Below are 22802 nucleotides of genomic sequence, written 5' to 3' on the forward strand. Positions count from 1 at the left end.
TTGTTTTCCTTCAGAGTGCAGTGAGAGAGAGGGAGGGAGGGAGAGAGAGTGTATGTGTGAGTGTGAGTGTGTGTTGTGTGTGTGTGTAAATGTTCTGCAAGGACCTCAGGTCAGCTTAGGAAGTCATTCTATGAGGAAAGACACCCCACACTCTTTGTGGAGGAAAGAATGAGGACTCTGATCTTCCCACCTATGTCTGAGTCCCTTAAGGACCACCAGTGGCCTGCCAGTTAGGTTCTTTTTGTTTTAAGGCCTCAAGCTTCCAGGTCAACAACAGCGCAGCTGCTTCCCTCTGCTGGGTGCTCATATCAAACCTTTTCTTTCTCTGTGAATTCTGTCCATCTCACAAGGCCTGGCCCATTTGCTGCCTCTTCTGGGAAGCCTCCCCTGATTCCCACTGTGGAATTAATGCCACTCATCTCTGCCTGTCCACAGTTCTCTGAACCTCCTCAGTAGCCCTGACTTGAAGTTGGGATGCCCACCTCAAAAGAGAACGTGCACCCATGCTTTACCCAAATGTTTTTCCCTCAGGCTTGCACACGGCCCTCCCTGGGGACTGAGGAGCTGCCTGCACATCCACAGACCTGCCGGGGAGGGCTCACCGGAGAGGGCGTCTGGGGGTGTGAGCTTGTCAGCTGCATCATAGTATTCCTCGTCGGAACTGCCATCCTCCAAGGCCAGCGGCAGGCCTGGGGCCAGGGCTTGCAGCGCGGAGCTGGACAGGGCCTCAGACCCTCCCCGCTGGCCCAGGGCTGCTGTGCCCCCACCCTGCCGGGCAGCCGTGCCGTCAGAGCTATGGCTCCCGTGGCTGGCGGGGGAGACGTTGGCACACAGGCTGTAGTAGTCAGTCCGGCTGCCCTCATAGAGCCGAGGGTCCAGCCTGAGCGCGTTCAGTTCCGGCCCCCAGCTGAAGGCCCCAGGAGCAGGACTCTCAGAAAACTCTGTCTTCTGGCTCTGAGGGTTGGCTCTCTGGGCCAGGTCCAGGAGACAGAGGAAGCCACTGGCTTCAACCCTGCTTCTCTCCTCCTGGCTGTCTGAATCAAGACTCTCCGGGAAGCCCGGCAAGCCCAGGTGGAAGAAGCCGGACCTGCTGGAGGAGCAGGCGTCCAGGTCATCCTCCTCCAGGGCGTCCATGGACTCACTGGAGCCGCTGGTCCTGCAGCCGCGGCTCTCGGTGTTGGCCGAGTCGGACGCCTCGGATTCGGCGCTGTCTGTTGTGCTGCTGGCCCCGCAAGTGCTTGGGCCCTTCGCAGCCACGGCAGGCGCGGAGCTGTCCCCAGGAGGCTGCTCTTCCTCTGTAAGCGGTCTGCAGGGGCCCAGCTTCTGCAGGCGTCCGTCGGAGAGGGGCTCCAGCATGCAGTCCACTTCGGACGACTCCTCGGAGTCACTGCAGGCCCTGGACTCGTAGCCTGACGCAAGAGTGATGTGACAGGATTAGGGGACTGGCAGATGCTCACATGTCCACCCGCCCCCACTCTGCCTACCCTCTTATTTTGTAGAGAGAACAGAGGTCCAGCGGGTGACAGGCCTGGACCAGGCTACGCTGACTGACACGGGATCCATAGAACTCCAAATTTCCACGTTCTCCACACAAGGGTCATGTCTCCTTCCCCACATCTATCTGAGCCACCTAAAGAGACAGGATTACCTCCACCTCCAAGGAGATCTATCTGTTTATGGAAACAGCTGGGTATTTAGGTGGTTTGCTACACCCTCCTAAAAATCTCAGCTCTGTCCTGACTGGGTATCAAAATCAGGCAGGGAATCATATTAGAAAAACAACAACAACATATCCTTGGATCTCACCCTGATGTATTGAGTCTAATATCTAGGGAGTGGACCCTTAGAATCTGTATTTTTTACTAACTTTATGGGGGTCCTGAGGCTGCTAGGCTGGCATCATTCTGAAGCCTGGCCTAGCGACCCACTGGTGCTACAGGGCTTTTAGAAAAGTGAAAAGTGGCCCACTGCTGGTACTTGGAAGGATTCATGGTGAGAGGGTTGGGGCGTTGAGCCAGGTCTCAAATCGCTCATGCACCATAAACCTCTAGGTGCCATCTGTTCTCAACTTCTCTCTGGGGACTTCCCTGGTGGTCCAGTGGGTAGCACCCCCTGCTTCCACTGCAGGGGGCACTGGCTGATCCCTGGTCAGGGAACTGAGATACTGCATGCCACACACCACAGCCAAAAAAACCCCCAAACAAACAAAAAACCCCACTTCTCTCTGATCACATCACATTGTATTTAAACCTCGGATGGTTTCTTTTGCCTACAGGGAAGGACCTAAGCTCTCCTACTGAGGTTGGGGGCTCTCACAGGGTGACCCTCAGCAGCCTGGTCGCTCACTGCAGCCTTCCCCATGCTCTAGCGACCACAGAGAGCTTCTCAGCCTTCACGCCTCCATTGTGTCCCTCTGCTTCAGAGGATCACTCCTCCCCTTTCTGCCTGGGTAACTTCACCATGTTCGTCATAACCTATTTCAAACAGGTTGAAATAGGCCTCCTGTGACCACCCCGCCAGACCTCCACAATAGCATGGCTCCATGGGGTGCCATCTCAGAGGCATCATCCCTTGTTAATAAGCTGTGTTAAAGGGAATAGGTACAGGAAACTCTTCCCTTCTGAATTCTCAGTTTCCTATCAGCCAACCTCTGAGATTACTTTTGCCTGTCTTATCCACATGGAGGAAATGCCATACGATGGTGCGCTGCGGAGCACCTCTCCCCACATCCACATTCAGTGTCAGCATGTCAGGGGCTTGAAATGTTATCTTTGACAGTAAAACAAGATGTCACTTATTTGTTTAGAAAGTATAGCTGACACGGTGGGAGTGTTTATGCCATTGCCAATGTTTAGGCAATTGCTTCAAATCAGGGTTCTGTTTCATTTTGTTTCTTCCCCTGCAGAGACAGTTGTTAAACATTTATCAGCAAACCACTGGGAAGAATGCTGCATCAATAGTGCTGAAGCAAAAGCCTGGTGGAAACTAGGAAAACGTTCACCTAATCTGGCCTCCCCTACTTCATTTCTTATGTCATATGATTTTTACCTCCTATCTCCATGCACCCTGTTCTTATAAACATGTAAGGCAGAGAATGTTTATTATAATTCAAGAGAAGCAAAAGAGGCATGAGATGAGAAGTTAGGTCAGCTATACTTTCTAAACAAATAAGTGACATCTTGTTTTACTGTCAAAGATAAAATACTGTGGATCTTAGAGATGATTGTAGGTAAGACTACAGGGAATCAGAGACCTTCCACAGCCTTCCTTGGCTTTATGGGACTCTCAGGTACAAAGAAATCCTCTCTATTTAGGATTTTGGACAGATCAGCTGTTTACCAAGAAATGAATGGAGAAGCAGCTCTCATCCCCTTGAGTGGAAGCTTCAGTTCCACTCAATGCACCATCCCCTTTTTAGGCTGCCTTGACCTACAAGGCAGTGAAGTGGGCCTGTCCTCACTGGGTCCAAGCCTCAGCACCTCACCTTCTTCAGCAGACACCCGGTGCACATGCTGTTTGTTTCCCGGCCAGAGGAAAATGGAGGTCACCGGGTCGACAAACAGCCTGTAGTACCCAGCAATCAGGCAGGCTAGGTCTTTTGCACTGTTGGATTCCAGCAGCAAAGTCAGAACCTTTGAAGGTAAAGAGGCTCTTAGGCGCATAAAGGGCTAAGGCTGGCAACAAGGGATACAAAGTCTGAAGGCTGGCAGCAAGCGATAGAAAGGGCAACCAGGCCATGCGGGGCCCATGAAAGATTTCAGGTAAATCCAGCCACGGTCCATAGATAGGCCCCCTGGTGTCCCGACAATATATCTGTTCTCACCTACAAGATCTGAAATGAGTATGCACACACACAGCCACACAAGCACTCACACATGCAGTGGTTTCCTCCCATCCAGTCTCCACAGTGTCTCCTGTCCTTCTATCCCAACCCCAGCCCCCCATCCCAACCACCCCACCATGCTCATTCATGCTATGGGGCTTCTCCAAGACCTGACCTGGAAAAGAAAAAGGAGCAGGATCGAGTAGAGAAGGAAGGAGAGGGGGATAAGAAGAATGAAGCACCAGTCCTGAGCATGTTGGGATTAAGTCAAAGGAAGCAGGATAAACGTAGGACCTTCCAGAGAGGTACAGGAAGTAATCTATGCCACTGATCTATTTTAATTGCTATCACCCCAAATCTTGGGCAGCCATTCTGGTCTAATGTGTGTGATAATACCCTCTGATGCTCCCATCTAGGTTGCTGAACCTGTCAGGAAACTACACGGTCAAGCTCAGTTTATAGAAAAAAAACTTTTTAGGACCTTCCCCGGGAAAATGTACCCTGTTCATTACTTTCCCTTTGATGGGACAGGATGGACAATTCCATCTCTTAAGAAAATGTTGGACAGGAGACTCTGTTAATATCCAAACTCACATAAACTACCCTCAAGTAATTTAGCCCCAGATTCCAGAAGCTGGATTCAAACTTCCTTCCCCATGCATTACCTTGACATCCTGAAGATACACTTTGACCACGCTCACTTTCTCAGACTCTTCTGTCAGCTCTACACGGCTGATGTTGGCAAACTCTGCCAACGTGGACATGATGTTGAGTTTGCTATTGATTATTTGGCTAATGCCATACTTGGCTCCAACCAGAAGGGCAATGTAGGATTCTCTGTCCTGTAACTGCAGAGGGCAGGAAGGGGAATTAGTTTCCATTCACAAGCTAGGGGAAATACATTATACACGTAGGACATGATACCTCTCTCTGAAAACCCCTCACCACCCCTCTAGATGACCAAGTTAGGTGATAGCCTAACCTGGGCCCCCTCTACAGATAAACTCAGTATAAATTTATCTCCCATAATACTCTTCACAATAGAGGATCCAACCACGGGACTTTTACCTGTTCCATAAACACAACCATATACTTTCACACCTATGTGCCTAAATTCACATTGTGCCCTCCACTTGGAATCCCTTGTTATCATTACCTATTGAAAACCCACCCTTTTTTAGAACCTTCCATCAACACCTACTGCCCATTGAAAACGCCACCTGATTTGCTCCTCAAACCAGAACAGTCCTTTTCTCTGTTGATTCCACACCACGTCCTCTGTCCTTCTCGGACAGCATGGGATTAGTCTAGGACTAGGATTTCTAGGACTTCTAAGCTCAGACTTCTTACTGTTATTATTTGTATTTGGGTTGCATATTCCATTAAGGTCCCTGACAACAGAGTCTGTGTATGTCTATGTCTGTACCTCCAGTGACCAGCAAGCACCCTGAGCCAGCTCAATGTAATTGTTTCTTCTCCCACTCCCAGGTCTTTCCTTAGACATGAAAGGTAAAGAGGAGTTGGAGACAGGAACCAGAAAGTTGGCAGAGGGCAGGATTAGCCCTAGAGAAAAGTGGGTAGTTTTTCTTGTACCTTCAAGTTTCCTTTCTGTAATCTACTGTCTCCTCCACCATTTAGTCCACGACTTGTACAAAGACAGGACCAATTTTTCTCTTCCCCAAATGATCAGATGCACTTCCTTTCTTTCAAAACATCAATTCTCTTTTTCCATCTACACTGTTAGGTCAGCAGCCTAATTAAATTAACCCATCACTGTAAATGACTGAGAAGCACACCAAATCCACTGAAAGGAGCTTTGCTATTATTATTATTATTATTTTAAATCTCTAATTGGTAAATTGTCTGGCTTTGTGCTTGAGGGTTCTGGGGCTGAGTGGTGGGGGCAGAATTCCCTTAAGCCACATCCCACATCACCGACTGCACCAGAGCACAGAGCTCCAGGTCTAGGCTCCAAAAAGCAGACCAAGGGGGGAATGGGTAACAGAGCAGAGGACTCTTTCTTGCTTTCCCTTCTCAGGTCCACTCCTCACTTCTTCCCTCCTGAATGATCAGGGCCCCAGCCTCCAGTCTAACATTCTTATCTTTTCTTCATGATTTCCCTTTTTTCCTCTTCACTTTCATAGACCCAAAGCTCCAGGGTAAACTGATCACAGTATCTTGCCCTCAGAATGCCTTTCCTCTGAAATCTGGCCCAATGCAATCTTCTTGCTTTTCCTTAATCCCTTCTCCTTCCCCATTCAACCCGAAGCTGGCAGTGGTGGTCTCTGTCTTTGACTTCCCAGTAATGGTCCTGTGCCTCTCATGGCTTTGCTCTGCCCTGTTTGGTGCCTCGTTGCATCATTTGAGGATGGGAACTGTGTCTCATTCAGCTCTGCCTCCCCCAGCATCTGTCAGAGGGCTGGTGTCAAGCAATGGCATGATAGACGCTCCCTGACGTCATAATGTTCACTTTCCCAGACAAATTCTAGTCCATGACAGTCCTCAGGGATTTTAGACTAAAAGATACATTGATGTTCAGAGGCTCTCTTGCATCCCTTATAAGAAGTTCTTTAATACATACCATTAAAGTAGCATTAAAGATTTTCCCACCGTACGTCTTGAGTTCCCCAAGGATCTGTAGGTAATTTAAACGCAGCTGGGCGGCAGAAATAAGTTGCTTAAATAAGGGAGAAGAAAAAAGAAAACAAAAAAAGACTGTTGAAGTCAGAGCTATTCATTTGCCTAAAATGCAGGCAATGTTGAAAATTCTCTCCCTGAGGTTTCACAAGAGTCAGCGTGTGGTTGGCAGAGGCTGTGGCTAAATTACCTTCTGTCTGGGTTCCAGCAAGTTCTGGTTCCTCTTCATGTGGAAGCTGATGGCTTTCTTGATGTCTTTTCCTTTCATGTTTCGTAGTAAAGTTGGAGATATAAAGTTCTCGATTCCCCAATCCTTCCTGCCATGAGACATTGGAGACAAGGAGGCTCATGTCTACAGCGAACTTGACTCTAATGAAGAACGTAATTATATTTGATTCAGTAGTTATTGTTCCAAGAATACTGTAATTATGAGCTTCTTTCTCAGCAGAAGATATCTGGCTGGTCTTGTGGAGTATATGTAAATATAAAGACTGTATATGTGTGATATCTATCTACCTATTTATTTATACAAACACACACACAAACCACAAAAATGAATCGTTCTGGAATTAAACCCCATGATCATTCAAGGAGCCCATTACTCCTTACACATGTCCAGCACAGTCTCAGGGGGCAACACACAAAACATGTGAATCCCTGAGGCCATGCTTGAGGATGATGCCAGCCTAATCTCCCACCATCCCACCCAACAAACGAGTTAAAAATACAGATTCTCAGGTCCCACTCTCTAGAGATTTCACCTAGGATATCAAGGGGAAGGCCAAGGATTTTTAAAAAATTTTTTAAATATAATTCATCAGCAGGCAAGACACAGCTGAGATTTGGCGAGGAGGCGAGCAAATCTGGGTGATACCACCCAGAGCAAAGTGATATTTTAAGCTAAAAATCTGGAGGTGTCAGAGCCTCAGGACTTGAAACTGCTCTACAATAGGATTTTGTTCAACGCAAATGAACTTCCAAGGCATTCCTGCTTGCAGAAGAGCTTGATGCTGAAGTTGTCAACTGATTTCCTGAGATATCCTCCCAGGAACTGGGAATTTACAAAGGGATCCTGTGTCATTCCATCTGGAGCTGGCTTGGGCCCCAGAGGGAGCATCCGGGTTCTGACCTCGCAGGAAGCCAGGCTGTGCTGGAGAGGGTGCAGAGGGAAATGAAGGGAAGACAATGGACAGATGGGGAGGTGGGTGAGCGTCAGCTTCTTGTGGATTCTGGCCGTCCTGGCCCAGGGCCAGCCAAGTGATAAATGCAACACAGCTGCTGCTGGCGGGACACCGAAGTCCCCTGCCACTCACTCTATGTACTTCAAAGAGATCTTCTGCGGCTGTGCACACGCGTACATCCGCTCCTGGATGTGCAGGGCTGCCAGCCGGAGCGCCGAGCTGCACTTCATTTCAACCGCAAAGCGCTCCTGGAGCACATCGCTGCAGCTCTGGGAGAGATGAGATCAGAGACACTGGGAAACAAGAACACGGATTGGGTTCCTAGTGCTCTCGGGGGAAGGGCAACTCGGAGACCTGGCTCTGCCAATTCTTGCCTGTGTGACCTTGGTTGCCCCTTTTGTCAGTAAAAACTGTAACTCTAAAGATCCTAAATGGTGTTACAAAATGTAAATCTACACTGAGGACTAAGCTTTAAGTTCATTAATATATTGCAAATCGCCTAACATAGCAATTCAGTGCCATAAAATGGAATTCTAAGGGATAATCAGGCCTACTCTCCCCCAGACCAAGATAATCCCTACCGGGGAGTTGCTTAATTGCCTTGAGCTCATGTTCAAAATAACCCAGTGTGCCATCTTTGAGAAAAACCACTGTTATTTAGGAAGGGCAGCCCAGGTCACCTGCAGATAGAGGTATTCGAAGGCCACAGGGTCTTCTTTCAGGAGGTCCAGGGGGTCCCTGGGGACGAAACAAACCCGGAAGAGGCAGCGGCAGTCATGTGACTCCTCCCTTTCCACCACCTGCAGTGCATAAGGGAGACGCGGTTCATCTTCTGTTTTTGTTCTCCGCTATTCCACAAAACAACTTAAATTAAAAAAGACAATGAAAGGTAGTCCCTAGAGATTTCGGTTTTAGTTCTTCCCAAGTCAGCACAGACCTTTGCCCTTGATTGACTTTCCCATGGGTATAAGATGTAAAAAGTTCAAAAGAACTGTTTCCCACTCCCATCAATCTGTTCCCCTTTCCAGAAGAAATCTCTGCATCTGGTTTCTTATATACCCTTCCAGAGACAGTCTCTGTGTATTTATGCTCCTATGAATGTACATGCCTTTATTTCCCACAAATAATAGTATGCAATACATTACGTGGGAATATACAATAGACCCTGCACCTTACTTTTTTTTCACTTCAGCTATCTCAGCGGTTTCTTTTTCCAGTGCTAATGGAACAGAAGTGATTTTTTTAAAGTTTGTAAGCAGCAATGTTAGGAAATGAGTGACCACGGTAGGGATTCATCTGCAATGAGGAGCATTCGGAGCGGCTTCCACGAGCTCAGGCCTTGTTCACGCTGCTCCTCTCCTTAAAAAAGCCCCCTTTCCTTTTCCAATTACTGAAATCCTACTCATCTTTACAGTAGTACACACTCAACAAGAATTTATGGAACTGACCTGTGTTTGGCTTTTAAAAGCTGTTATAACAAATCACTGCATGGCTAAAAGACTGAGTGGTACAGATCGACTGACTATGTTAGCCCTGTCCTGCTCAGGACAAATCTCACAGAAAGGGCTGAGACCTGGCAACAGACGCTTCCCTGACGCCTCAAAGGTGGGAGGTTCAGAGGAAGGTCATCAGAGCTGGAAGCAAAAGATGGGGTCTAGTGGTTGCGTTACCTTGAGTAAATTACCTTTACCTCTCTAAGCCTCTTTCTCCTCGTCTGCAAAACGGAGGCCTGCCTAACTGTGTCCACAAACCAGGCTGAGTGAGCTCTGTGCTGTCTGGGCACAAGAAAGCACATCAAACCTGCAGATGCGCTGCACCCCGTACCCGAAGGCTGTGGCCGAGGCATGCAGCTCACCCCGCCCAGATCGCCCCACGGGGAGCAGAGCCAGGTGTTACCTGCTGGATGAGCTCCTCCTCATGCAGCAGGTGTAGCCGTGAGACATTGTACTGCTCCTCCAGGACCAGCGCGAAGTACTCTGTGCTTCGGATCGACAGCTTCTCCTTCACCGTGAGGATGATGTCCTGCGGGCACGGAGGCACAGGGGTCACCGAGGAGCGGCCGGCCCTCACATTCAGGCACAGAGCGGGGAGGACTCCCCGGCCTCCCCTCTGCTCCTCCGTGCTGCCAGGGAGAGAAAGGCCCGTGCTGGCTGGGTCCACTGCCAATGCAGAAGGCTAATCTTGATGGGCCACACATGGGACTCCTCATCACCCCTTCAGGGCCCTGTGCCCACTGCTCTCTTCCCCTCAGGGCTCCAGCCCCCCACCCCCATATGGCCGCCCTCTCTGGCTTTACTTGGGAGGCTGAAGCTATCCCTTAGGGCCTTACACCGCTCTTCAAGGTCTCCAGATCCATCCTATCTCTGGAGTCTGCACTGTCAATTGCTTACCAGACATAATCCCACCACCTGCCCTCTATGCCACTGAGGGAAATCAATCTGATGCTTCTGAACCTGTTTCTTCCTGTGAAACAGAGGATAACGATGCCCATTTAGAGGGGCTGATGGGGTGAGACGAGAACTGATACTGGGCCACCAGAGCTGCCTTGCCACACTCCACTCATTCACTACAGGGGCCCCTTGGCATCACAAGGCCTTTGCTGCCTCGGGGGCATTCTCAATGCTGTTTCCTCTGCCTGGCACACTCTTCCTGCACTCTTCCCAAGGCCACCTCGGTCTCTGTATCTAAATGCGACTGTCCCTGTTATTCTCCATCCCGGGGTCCTGCTGATTTTCTTCATCACTATGAGATCTTCTTCGATGACAGCACTGTTCTTCAGTAATAGTACAGTGAAGTGAGTGGGCTCTAGACCTAGACGTCTACTCACTAGCTTGTGTCCCTGGATAACATGCTTACTGTCTCTATGCCTCGGTGGTTTCATCTCTAAAATGGTCACAATAGTCACACCCCTCTCGGGGGCTGTTGTGTGCATTAAACGGCTATCCCCATACATAGCCTTTAGATGACAGGTGTCCACTGCCTGGTAGCTGCTGACATCTGTTTTCCTGCTTATTGTTATTTACCTGCTAGATGCTAGACTCCCCCAGAACATGAGCCTCGCTTGTCTTGTACTCCATTATATCCGCAAAGCTTGGCATTCAGTGATGCTCAATAGACTTCCATTCAATGAGTAAACAGTCATCATGGACTCATCATACACGTCCTGCTAGAATTTTAAATTTAGGAAGGGCCAAACCATTGGGTGCGACCTGCTCCTCATGGCTCCCCACTCTGAATCCTCCTCCTGCTTTCTCCATCACCCCCCATAACTAACCAGTGACTAGGTCCTAAAGTTTATTTGCCTCCAAAACTCAACAGCATTAATTCAATGCCTGCTGTGTGCTGGCCATGACGGAGAGCCCCTCTCCTGGCTCCGTCCACTCTCTCCATTCTCCATCTGGCTTGAGCACACACACGTCTCCTGGCTTTGTTGAGTCACGTCCTAAGGACTCCCCTGCTACCCTGTCTGACCTCTACCCTACATCTAGAGCAGAGGTTGGAAACCAAATCCAGCCCATTGCTTGTTTTTGTAATTACAGTCACATGGGAACACAGCCTCACGCATTCTCCACAGTGGCAGAGGTGAGTAACCATGACAGAAGCCCCCGGCCCATGAAACCTACCGCATTCATTACCTGGCTCTTTACAGGAAGAGTCTGCTGACCCTTGACCTAGAGGAACTTGTCTAAGCCTTGTATTGCTCATGCTCTCCCTGGCTCAAGAATGTTCAGAGCCTCCTCCATCATGGCCCACTAACCCAAGTCCAGATCCCTCAGCTTAACATTAGAGGTTCTCAAGTGTCAGGTGCCAACTCATTTGTTCCACTTTATCCTTTGCTGCTGCTTCTGTTGCACTTTGCTTGTAAGCCCCATATACTTGCTAAACTTTCCCATCACTGGGTCTTTGCTGGTGTCATTCCCCATGACTGGAAATCTGTCTTCACACACCACTCCTGACCCATTCCTCTCCATCTTTCCAAGTTGATCTCGTAGGCCACCATATCCTGGGGGCCGTTCCTTCCTACCTAGCTGGAAGCTCTCTCTCCTGGGAACCCACAGCACCCCGTTTTCACATCCTACTTTCCTGCTTCTGAACACACTGCATTTGCCATAGTTTCTTCATGAATTAACCCTAGGTCCCATCTCCTCACCTCAGCCCCACCCCAAGACTCTGGGCTCCCTAAGAGAGTGACCCTGGGGAGTTTATTTCTGTATCATTAACAGCTTTGCTAGCACACAAAAGTATCACTAAATGACATATTATGTTCCTTGATTTAGAGAAAGAAGGTTTTCTAATGTAAGGACTTCGCTTCTCTTGGTAAGGGAGTGAGGAAGTGAACTTGCTGATGACTTGACAGTGGTTTTGCTCTTTTTTACCCATACGATTTGCTTATATCCCCCTCTCTTTTTCTGTCACAAAGAGCTAAAAGATTTGCTCTGTAAAAATTTGGCTATTACAGATAAGTGAGATTAACCAGTACTGTACTAGCTAAGTCCTTGCCCATTTCCCCAACTCCATGTGTCATCTTGGCTTTAATTCCCCTGTGGTGTGTGTTTTTATTGTGAATGATCACAAAGTCTTTTTGGCCACTGAAGGAGGACTCCCTCCCCTTCCAGTGCCCTCCCCCATTCCAGTGCACTGGAATAAAGCACCCCCCATTCCAGCACACTCTGCTCAAAGGTGACAGAAGTAGAAACCATGTCTAATGCATTTGCACAACTTCTATGCTGAATGGCAACATGGTCAGCTCCAGGGCAGGGTTCAGAGACAACAGACCAAGTTGGAAGAACTGATTTTAATGAGTTTTGGGTATCTTGGTGTTCTCATCTGAAAAGTGGGTTAACACTTGTCACCTTACAAGGTTACTGGGGGCATTAAGTGAGATAGCAAATAAGGAAGTGCCCAGGGAATGCCAGACAAGGAGTGACATTGAACAAATCTGTTCCTCCCTCCTATTTATTCCTCCTCTGGGCTTGAACTTCCCAGGGCCAGACAGGCTTTCTCCAGCTTCTCTTCAGTCACGCTGAAGTAGGAATGGAATAGAGCATTTGGGGCAGCCCTAGGAACTGCCATTAAGGTATGACCTAAATCAATCCCTTACGATTATATAGTGGAAGTGACAGATTCAAGGGACTAGATCTGATAGAGTGCCTGAAGAACTATAGATGGAGGTTCATGACTTTGTACAGAAGGTGGTAGCCAAAACCATCCACAAGAAAAAGAAATGCAAAAAAGACAAAATGGCTGTCTGAGGAGGCCTTCCAAATAGCTGAGAAAAGAACAGAAGCAAAAGGCAAAGGAAAAAAGGAAAGATATACTCATCTGAAGGCAGAGTTCCAAAGAATAGCAAGGAGAGATTTTTAAAAAGCCTTCCTAAGTAATCAATGCAAAGAAACAGAGGAAAACAATAAAATGGGAAAGACCAGAGATGTTTTCGAGAAAATGAGAGATACCAAGAGAACATTTCATGCAAAGATGTGCACAATAAAGGACCGAAATGATATGGATCTAACAGAAGCATTAGATATTAAGAACAGGTGGCAACAATACATAGAAAAACTATACAAAAAAGATCTTCATGACCCAGATAACCATGATGGTGTGATCACTCACCTAGAGCCAGACATCTTGGAGTATGAAGTCAAGTGGCCTTAGGAAGCATCAGTACAAACAAAGCTAGTGGAGGTGATGGACTTCCAGTTGAGCTACTTCAAATCCTAAAAGATGACTCTGTTAAAGTATGCACTCAAAATGCGAGCAAATATGGAAAACTCAGCAGTAGCCATAGGACTGGAAAAGATCAGTTTTCATTCCAATCCGAAAGAAGGGTAATGCCAAAGAATGTTCAAACTACCGCACAATTGCACTCATCTCATACACTAGCAAGGTAATGCTCAAAATTCTCCAAGCCAGGCTTCAACAGTACGTGAACCATGAACTTCCAGATGTTCAGCTGGATTTAGAAAAGGCAAAGGAACCAGAGATCAAATTGCCAACATCCGTTGGATCATCAAAAAAGCAAAAGAATTCCAGAAAAACATCTACTTCTGCTTCATTGACTACACTAAAGCCTTTGACTGTGTAGATCACAACAAACTGTGGAAAATTCTTCAAGAAATGGGAATATCTGACCACCTTACCTGCCTCCTGTGAAACCTGTATGCAGGTCACAAAGCAACAGTTAGAACTGCACATGGAACAATGGACTGGTTCAAAATTGGGAAAGAAATATGACAAGGCTGTATGTTGTCACCTTGCTTATTTAACTTATAAGCAGAGTACACCAGGAGAAATGCCGGGCTGGACGAAGCACAAGCTAGAATCAAGATTGCTGGGAGAAATGTTAACAATCTCAGATATGCAGATGACACCACCCTTATGGCAGAAACTTGAAGAGAACTAAAGAGCCTCTTGGTGAAAGTGAAAGAGGAGAGTGAAAAAGCTCACTTAAAACTCACCATTCAAAAAACAAAGATCATGGCATCCAGTCCCATCACTTCATGGCAAAAAGATAGGGAAACAATGGAAACAGTGACAGACTTAATTCCTTGGGTTCCAAAATCACTGCAAATGGTGACTGCAGCCATGAAATTAAAAGACACTTGCTCCTTGGAAGAGAAGCTATCACAAACCTAGACAGCATATTAAAAAGCAGACATTACTTTGCTGACAAAGGCCCATATAACCAAAGCCATGTAGTCATGTACGTGTGTGAGAGTTGGACCATAAGGAAAGCTGAGTGCCAAAGAATTGATGCTTTTGAACTATGGTGTTAGAGAAGACTCTTGAGAGTCCCTTGGACTGCAAGGAGATCCAACCAGTCAATCCTAAAGGAAATCAACCCTGAATATTCATCAGAAGGACTGATGCTGAAGCTGAAACTCCAATACTTTGGCCACCTGATGTGAAGAGCTGACTCATTTGAAAAGACCCTGATGCTGGGAAAGATTGAGGGCAGGAGGAGAAGGGAATGACAGAGCATGAGATGGTTGGATGGCATCACTGACGCAATGGACATGAGTTTGAGCAAGCTCTGGGAGTTGGTGATGGACAGCAAAGCCTGGCGTGCTGCAGTTCATGGGGTTGCAAACTGTCAGACACGACTGAGCGACTGAACAACAATAGGAATTGCCATAGGAAGGTGCCAGGGGAACACTGGTGGTATGCGTGCATTATGTTTGCATGTGTGCACACAAGTGCGTGTGCAATGTGTGTGTGTGTGCATGTTGTTCAGTACCTAGAGGGGTACTCACCCACCTGAACCTGCTCTTCCTCTAATAACAGAGGAGCTGGGCTCAGCGTTGGCTCCCACACGGTTTCTAACGTTTGAACAACCCCTTTGTCTGTTTCTCCCCTGGAGCCTGCCTCTAACACTATTTGCTCCCTTGTTGAAAAACTATAGTGCTATCCCTTATCGTCTATGGATAAAATCCCAGTTCCACTGCCTGCCATTCAAGGCCATCCCTGCAGCCCATCTGCACCCTCTCCCACTCCTCCTACAAGGAAACGGTCTCTGCTCCAGTCCCATGGGATGGTTTACCACCTCCCAGGCAATGCCTGTCTTACTGGCTCTCTGCCTTGTTCACGGGACTTCTTCAGCCTGACGGAAATCCCCTGACCCCTCTACAGCTGTGCCCCCACCTGCCCTTGATGAATTCTTAGTCAACCTGCAAAGCCCAGCTCAGGTCCAGCTTCTCGGCAAAGCCTTCTCTGACATCCCGACGGGAGGAGACAGAGTGCTCCTTCTCTTGTGTGCTAAGCACGCCCCTCGGGCCTCTCTTTACAGCCCTTCCTTCATCCTGCCCTGGACTGTTAGGAGCTCCTTGGAGGTCCATTTTCCCTCAACTAGACTGCAAGCTAGGGGGACAGAGACCACTTTCTACCTCTCTCTGTATCACCTGCCTCAGAGTGTCTCCTTTGGGGGAACCTAATCAAATCTAATTCAAACTGACTTCCATCCAGAACAGAATTCCCAGGGGCCTGGACCTGCCCTGATACTTTGCCTGGGTTTTTAGTGACTCTGGCCTTTCAGGAAGCAGGTGGAGCCCCATACAAGAGGCAGGAAATCCCAGTGGTTAATGGGGAAGGCTAATGAGTTGTACTGGGTACTTCATCTCTCTGGACCCTGATTCCCTCCCCTGCAAGAGGGTGATTAAAATACCAGCTTGCTGGGTGTTTGTGCAATGAACTGAGATGACACAGTGTTTGGCCAACTGCAGGTGCTCAGACCATGGGATTGTGAGATCGCCGAGGCAGCTGCCGGCAAGATGTCCGGGGTTCCTGGGAGCCAGCAAATTCTCATCAGAAGGAGATTCAAGTTTACTCGGAATACCTTCACAGTCGTGTGTGCCTCAAACTTGAACGCTTTGGTCTGTCCATTCTCCAGGTACAACTTGAGCACGTTGGGCATACACAGCAGAGAATTACCCTGGAAAACACAAGAGCAGTGTCAAAACTCTCTCTTCCTGTTCCTGGGTGTGACAGAGCCTGTTTCCCTGGCCCTGCCTTGGTGTGGAGGGCAGGATTCTCCCCAACCTCCTCACCACATTGTAGGTTGACTCTTGACATTCAGAGATTTCTGCAAGGGATGAGGCCTATGCCACACAGATACAGGATTTGTTCCAGGGCCAGCCACAAGAACTGCTTGACAGGAGGGAAGAAGGTGAAGAGTGAGCCCTGCCACTCTTCGGGCATGCTGCTGGCATTGTGTGGGCATGTATGATACCATCCGCTGACACGTCACTGCTCGTTGCATCTAGCATGCCCACTGCCCCAAATGGGCCTTTCTGAGATTCTCGCACTGTGCCTTGTAGGCTTGGGTGAAATGGGGGGTAGGAAGCTCCCTGAGAGTCCCTGCTGCGTTCTCTGTAGTCAAGCGTCACCACAGGGCAGAGGGCTGCTTTCCACCTCTTGTTCTTGTCCCATTGTCCAGCTGTGTCTGACTCTCTGTGACCCCGTGGACGGCAGCACACCAGGCTCCCCTGTTCTTCACCGTCTCCCAGAATTTGCTCAAACTCATGTCCATTGAATCGGTGATGCCATCCGACCATCTCATCCCCTGTCACCTCCTTCTCCTCCTGCCCTCGATCTTTCCCAGCATCAAGGTATTTTCCAGTGAGTCAGCTCTTCACACCAAGTGGCCTCTACTCATCCCAACTATCACTCTGGATTCATGGGATCCCTTGAGGGGTTCTGCCACTCTTGGAGGGCTTTTAGGGAGGAAAGCCTGGGACTGGTCTGTGTTTGGTGACCCCAGGCCAGCCAGAAGTCCTGAGGCAGAGCAGGGCAAAGGGAATCATTCCCTTTGGGTTTGGAGAAACCCTTAGGGCTGGCTCTCATAAAAAGTGACTTCTGAGTGTTGAGTTGTAGATAAAGAAGTGGCTGGTGCCCTCCGGAACCTGTAAGAGATTCTAGAGTCTCCAGGATTTGAGCTACAGCTGCCCCCCAGCTCTCATCTCTGGAAGCCCACCTAGGTTAGAAGCTTATCACCTTTTTTCAGAAAACTGACAGTCTTTTTCAGTTAAGAATTTTGTATCTTCTAAACATAAGGGCATTTGTATCTTTTAAGCAAGACACATTCATCACTCTATATAACTTTTTTTTGAAAGCCAGAGTACTTTTTTGGAAGAAAAGGAGTGTGTTCATACCCCAGGGCCAGTTCACACTCAATCAGGGACGCGGGATTCTAAACCCTGCACTCTGCTCCCGTCTCCTGACTCTGGTTTTAGGCATTTAGAAATCTTAATCTTTGGATTTTCCAAGTATGACTGCTTTCCTTGATACTTTATTATTTGTGATTTACAAAAAAATACATTTGTAACATCACCACATAACTAACACTATTTACTTTTCTCTAAGGCTTTTTCCAATTTTTATCTATACCTGTAAATAGCTTTCAGAGAACTGCACTAATAGATTATGCACAATTCTATGTGCATTTTTACTCAACGCATATATACTTCTTGTGAGTTTAATGTTTATAATTTTAATGGACTTATAAATATTCTATTCAGTTGAAACATCAGAATTTCTTTAACCATTTCTCTGCCTAAGCATTTTACATTTTCTCAAAAATTTCTGTGATATATATATATATGCATAGGTACAAAAGATGTCTTTAAATACATGGATTTTTGCATTTAAATTATTTTATAGAATTAAATTAATAAGAATGTGATCCTTGGGCCATTTTTATGGCATTCATTAACTTTTTTTCTACTCCTAAAGATTAAATCAATTTACAAAGCCACCAATTAGTACATGAATGCAGCTACTTTCTCAGTATCAGGGCTTATATTTTTCCTTTTTTGTGCTAATTTACTAATTATAAAGTGGCAGTTCTTAATATTTTCCTTTGCATTTCTTTAATGGCTAGCAAATTTAAGAATATTTGAAGTGTTGGTTTCCTTAAGTCAGGCAGAGAAAGTGTATGATATCACTTATATGTAGAATCTAAAAAGTAAAACAAACTAGTGAATATAACAAAAAGAGACAGACTCACAGAAATAGAGAATAAACTACAGATTACCAATAGGGTGAAGGAAGAGGGGAGGGGCAAGGTAGGGGTAGGGCATTAAGAGGTGCAAACTATTGTATATAAAATAGATAAGCTACAGATATATTGTATAGGACAGGGAATATAGCTAATATTTTATAGTAACTATAAATGCAGTATATAACCTTTAACAATTGTTAGTCACAATGCTGAAACCTGAAACTTATATATCAACTATACCTCAATGACTAAAAATAAAAAAAAAAAAACCCAAACATAGCTTTTTATTTCAGATTCTTCTAGGGTCAGTCTTGTCTTCTGAACCCCCATATTCAATCACATCAATCCTGGGTATTCCATATCAAAAAGGACTAGACAGCATATTATAGTGGAAAACCAAAAAACTAAAGTCACATAGGCCTGTTCTCCTGTATTTCCTAGCTGTATGATCTCAGAAGTTCATTCTCTTGACCTCTTTAAGCTTCTGTTTCTTCTTTGTTAAAATACCTCCCCTTGCAGGGTATGGTGATGATGAAGGACTACGCCCCCAAGATGTTTTGATTCACGTATTAGAGATTCAGTAGATGATAGGGTCTTTTAAAAAAGCAACCCCTGCCACCATCTCTACTATCAATGTATCACCTTCAGAGGGAGTACTAAGTCAGCAGATTCAGAATGAGAAGTGAATAACTGGAACATGTTGAAATCTCAAGCCAGAAGAACGGAGTCTCAGAAAGACACAGGGGTACCCAGTGCGTCTCTCCCTGTCCATGGTGAGCAGGCCCCTTACGAGGGAGCACAGAGCCTCCGGCGAGCCCACGGCACTCCCACTCTGTCCCCTCCGGGCTGTGGATTCCAGCGTCCCCAGCAGACAGCGCCAGGAGGCAGCCCGCCTGCTTCGTGAGCAGTCGTTTCCACCCCCGACCAGGGCCGCACCTGGCTGTGTCCGCTGACGAGCACCTCCTCCGCAAAGTGCACCTTCACAGGGTTGGTCTTCAGTCGGGCTCGCTTCTCTTCTGTCAGGAAGGAGGACTTGGGGACTCCCTGCCAAACATTAACAGGACGCACTCTAGAACAGGACTTTCAGAAAGGCCATGTACATCTTCTCATTTCTTAAAAACAAAAGCAAAAGCTCTGACAGCTGCTGAGAACTCAATTAAAACCACAGAGAAGGATGCTATCCAATTAAAGATCTCTTTTCACAAAATTTAGAGATCTCAACCACATATGTCTTGTGTGTCTGAGAAAAGCTAAAGCTTTAACACTTTGGCCCAAGGCTGTGGTATGATGGAAGACAAAGAGAACTGGCCTGTGAACAAAGAGACCTGAATTCTAACCCACTGCGCCTACTCAACAGTTCTGAGAACGACCTCAAACACAAATTATTATGGAAGAAAACCAGTTGTGTGTGTGTGTGTACATTTCCCTCTTTGGCCTTCAGTCTTCTTTTCTGCACAATCAGGGCGTTGGACAGGAGGTAAAAACAGCATAATGCTAATGAGCATGGGTTCCAGAGTCTTAACTACCTGGAAAAAGCCCAGCTCTACCGATTTCTGAATGTGAGACCTTGGGTGTGTGAGGTCATCGTGTCCTCATCCGTAAAAGGGAGATGACCAATATATCTACCTTGTAGGATTTTCTTTTGGCACAAATTAAATAAAACATTAAATACTAGCATTCATATTATAATAAATGATTTAAAATAAGGTAATGCTTATTATATTGATAAATAATTAATAGAAATACAGATAGAGACAATTAAACCAAAATATATTTTGATCATAAAATTCTATGTTCTAGAGAAGCAATCATTAATATTCCAACTTTGGATATTATAATTCCTAATCAATTTCAAATCATTTGAGGATTCTAAGAATCCACTCAGACAAACATGAGCATTCTTGTGGAAGTAAAATATATATGAGCATTTGTCTTATGATCCTATCACTTCCAAAGAGAGGCGTGAGTGGGCTAGACAATTTTCAGGGCATTTCTCAGGGCCTCTGGGACCATCAGCTGGGCTGGTATCAGCTTTCCCTGCAGGAACTCCAAAGTACAGTATTCACACTCCTCTCTTCTGGGGAACCTCACAGGACTCTCAGGAATGGTACTGGATCATGCTAATTTTCCTCTCTTTATACTTTTTATTTTTTAAAAGGAGGCAGCTATATGCTGTTTCCCTCTCTCCTTACTTAACAAGTGTTACCTTCTGCTTTCATTTCTTGGAAATAGAATAGGAAAAGAACTACCTAATTAAAATTCAAATATTCTCCATTTAGATGATAATCAGCTAGATGAAAAGAATCTCTCAACACCTGCGTGACTATTTATAGCAATTAGCTTTCAGCATACTGCTTTTTCTGTATTGGTTTCACATTATTCCATAGATAAATTCTTCTATTTAGAATAGAAGAATCTCCATTTATGTGTGTGTAAAACACTTGGTCTGTCATATTTATGGCAAACTTCCTAGTTCTATTTAGGTGAGTTTTTTTCCTGTTCTATTTCTAAGAAACAAACAAAAAAGATAACACTTGTTAAATAAGGAGAAGAGACAACAATTTCTTTGCACAAAATCAAATAGCTGTCTGTTCTATTGTACTTCCTCCCGCTCCCTATGTGCTTAGGAATTCCTTCTGCAACTTATGACCAGATAGATGCCCGTCCATATTGTTGACATTTCTATGATTTGTTTTTTATATTTAAATTTTTAACACCAAATGGTGTGGGATTAGACTTATTTTTTCCAAATACCTAAAGAAATGTCCCAGTACAATTTCTTGAATGGTCATCTTTTCTCCCATTGATTTGGGCTGCCACATTTATCATATACCAAATTCTTATACTAGTACCTATTCTTGGACTTTCTATTTGATTAGATTGATATAACCAACATTTCATCAATATCATACTGTTTTAATTATTGCAGCTATATTAGTTTTAAAATCTTGTACCTCAAGGCCATCCTCATTATTCTTTTCAAAAAAAAGATTTTCTTGATAAGTCTCACCTTGACATACATTGTCAAAATCCAAATAAAATTCCCACAGGGGGTTTGAATTTGCTTTAAGCATATACATTAATATAAGAAAATCTGATGTATTAATAGTCTTCCTATCAAGGAATATAACATATATCTCCTCTTTTATTAAAGAAAACATTTTATTTCCTTCAGTATTACTCTAGTTTGCTTCACATAAGGCCCACATAATTCTTTTCCTTCAAGTTCTTCAATTTTTTTACTTTTTCCTGTAAAGAACTTGCCCTTGGATTTATCAACTTTCTAATTTTTCTGTTTTTCCAAAGCATCATTTAGATTTAAATTTTTATCATTTTCTTTAATCTGCTTTATGCTTATTTCATTAGTCTTTCTTTATGCCTCCGGCACTGAGTATTTTCCTGACCTGTTTTCTTTTTTCTTGTTAAATAATGAAATCACTTTTAAGGTTACAAATTTTACTCTGAGTATAGCTCAACTATATATAATATGTTCTAAGAAGTAGAGCTCTAAATTTTAATTATTTTCTAGCTAGTCTATAATGATAATTTTTAATTTTCCATTTGATTCTATCTTTACTTAGGAAATTGCGTTTTTATTCCAAACGACTGGGTGGTGTTAAGTTTTTGATAGTTATCAATTTGTGCTTTATTGTATTCTATAGAAGACACTTATACAGTTGCTTATTTGAGAAATTTAGCTTTTGGGGTAGCCCGATATGGGATCAATTAGATTAGATTATTAAATGCATTATTAAAATTCTATGCCCCTATTTATATTTTTTGTCTATTAGTGACCAAAGGCTAAGAAGGATGCACTAAAGTCTCTCAGGATGAGAATTTCCTGTCAACCTCTCCTCCTTGGTAATGTTCCCTTACAAGTTGGCGATGCGCTTTTCCCTCCAGCACACACAGAAGGCTCTGAGACGTGTGGTGGTTTAGGATCGCTCTTGCTGCCCTGTGCAGCATCTGGGCCGTGTCCTGGGCCTTGCCTTGTGGCTGACAGAACACGTTCCCATCCAGCAGCTCACTGGGTCCTCACAGCACCCATCAGATAGACAAGGCAGTTATTGTCCTCACCTCTGTTTTACAAAAGTCAAAACTGAAACTCAGGGACCTCTCCACAGTGATGCCACTCAGACTTGTCTTGAGACTCTGAGCTTGGTACCCTTGTCACCTGCATAATCACAGGTCTGTCTCCTTCGCTAGACCATGAGCTTTCGAAGCCTGGACCCACATACGAGTTCTCCATAATACGAGCACATATGTGGTCTTCAAGCAACACGGACTGCCTGACAGCTTCTCTGATGCCCTTTGCCTTCCCTGTTTCTTCTCTGAGGGGTATTCTGCTGGTGGTACAGGGTCTTGGGGCCAAGAAGGGTGTAACTAACACACAAGACATAGAAAGAGCTTTACCGATGTGCAGCGAACAACCGTGATTGAAAGAGAATCTTCAGCTTCCCTGGAAAAAAAAGAATAAACAAAAAAAGTGTCATTGTCCTGGGTGATACATGAGGGTGCATGTGTGGGGTTGGGGGCGTCAAAGAGACTGGTAGAATTACAAAGCAGCTTCTCTTGCCTCAGCAAAATTGAAAAGGACATCGAGAAAGCAGTGATCTGTGAAGGAACTTAAGTTGTCCCAAATGCCACTGCGACCTTAAGAAAGTCT

The 22802-nt window shown here is 45.6% G+C and overlaps 1 protein-coding gene across 5 annotated transcripts in view; it reads right to left on the reverse strand.

Moving 5' to 3' along the window:
- Window positions 1–22802, reverse strand: part of FRMPD1 (FERM and PDZ domain containing 1) — a 153334-nt gene that overhangs the window by 4559 nt on the left and 125973 nt on the right. For 4 of the 5 annotated variants that reach the window (XM_043487306.1, XM_043487304.1, XM_043487305.1 and 1 more), the window contains exons 5-15: window positions 22550–22595; window positions 19073–19180; window positions 15974–16069; window positions 9538–9663; window positions 8322–8441; window positions 7774–7910; window positions 6651–6777; window positions 6405–6500; window positions 4489–4671; window positions 3485–3632; window positions 603–1409 (exon numbers count right to left, since the gene is read on the reverse strand). In XM_043487306.1, coding sequence (XP_043343241.1) covers window positions 603–1409; window positions 3485–3632; window positions 4489–4671; window positions 6405–6500; window positions 6651–6777; window positions 7774–7910; window positions 8322–8441; window positions 9538–9663; window positions 15974–16069; window positions 19073–19180; window positions 22550–22595 — 1994 coding nt within the window. The remainder of the gene's footprint in view (window positions 1–602; window positions 1410–3484; window positions 3633–4488; window positions 4672–6404; window positions 6501–6650; window positions 6778–7773; window positions 7911–8321; window positions 8442–9537; window positions 9664–15973; window positions 16070–19072; window positions 19181–22549; window positions 22596–22802) is intronic. The other variant, XM_043487307.1, reaches the window with a different exon arrangement.

Source organism: Cervus canadensis, chromosome 14 (genome assembly GCF_019320065.1).
Source record: "Cervus canadensis isolate Bull #8, Minnesota chromosome 14, ASM1932006v1, whole genome shotgun sequence".
Taxonomy (NCBI): Eukaryota; Metazoa; Chordata; class Mammalia; order Artiodactyla; family Cervidae; genus Cervus; species Cervus canadensis.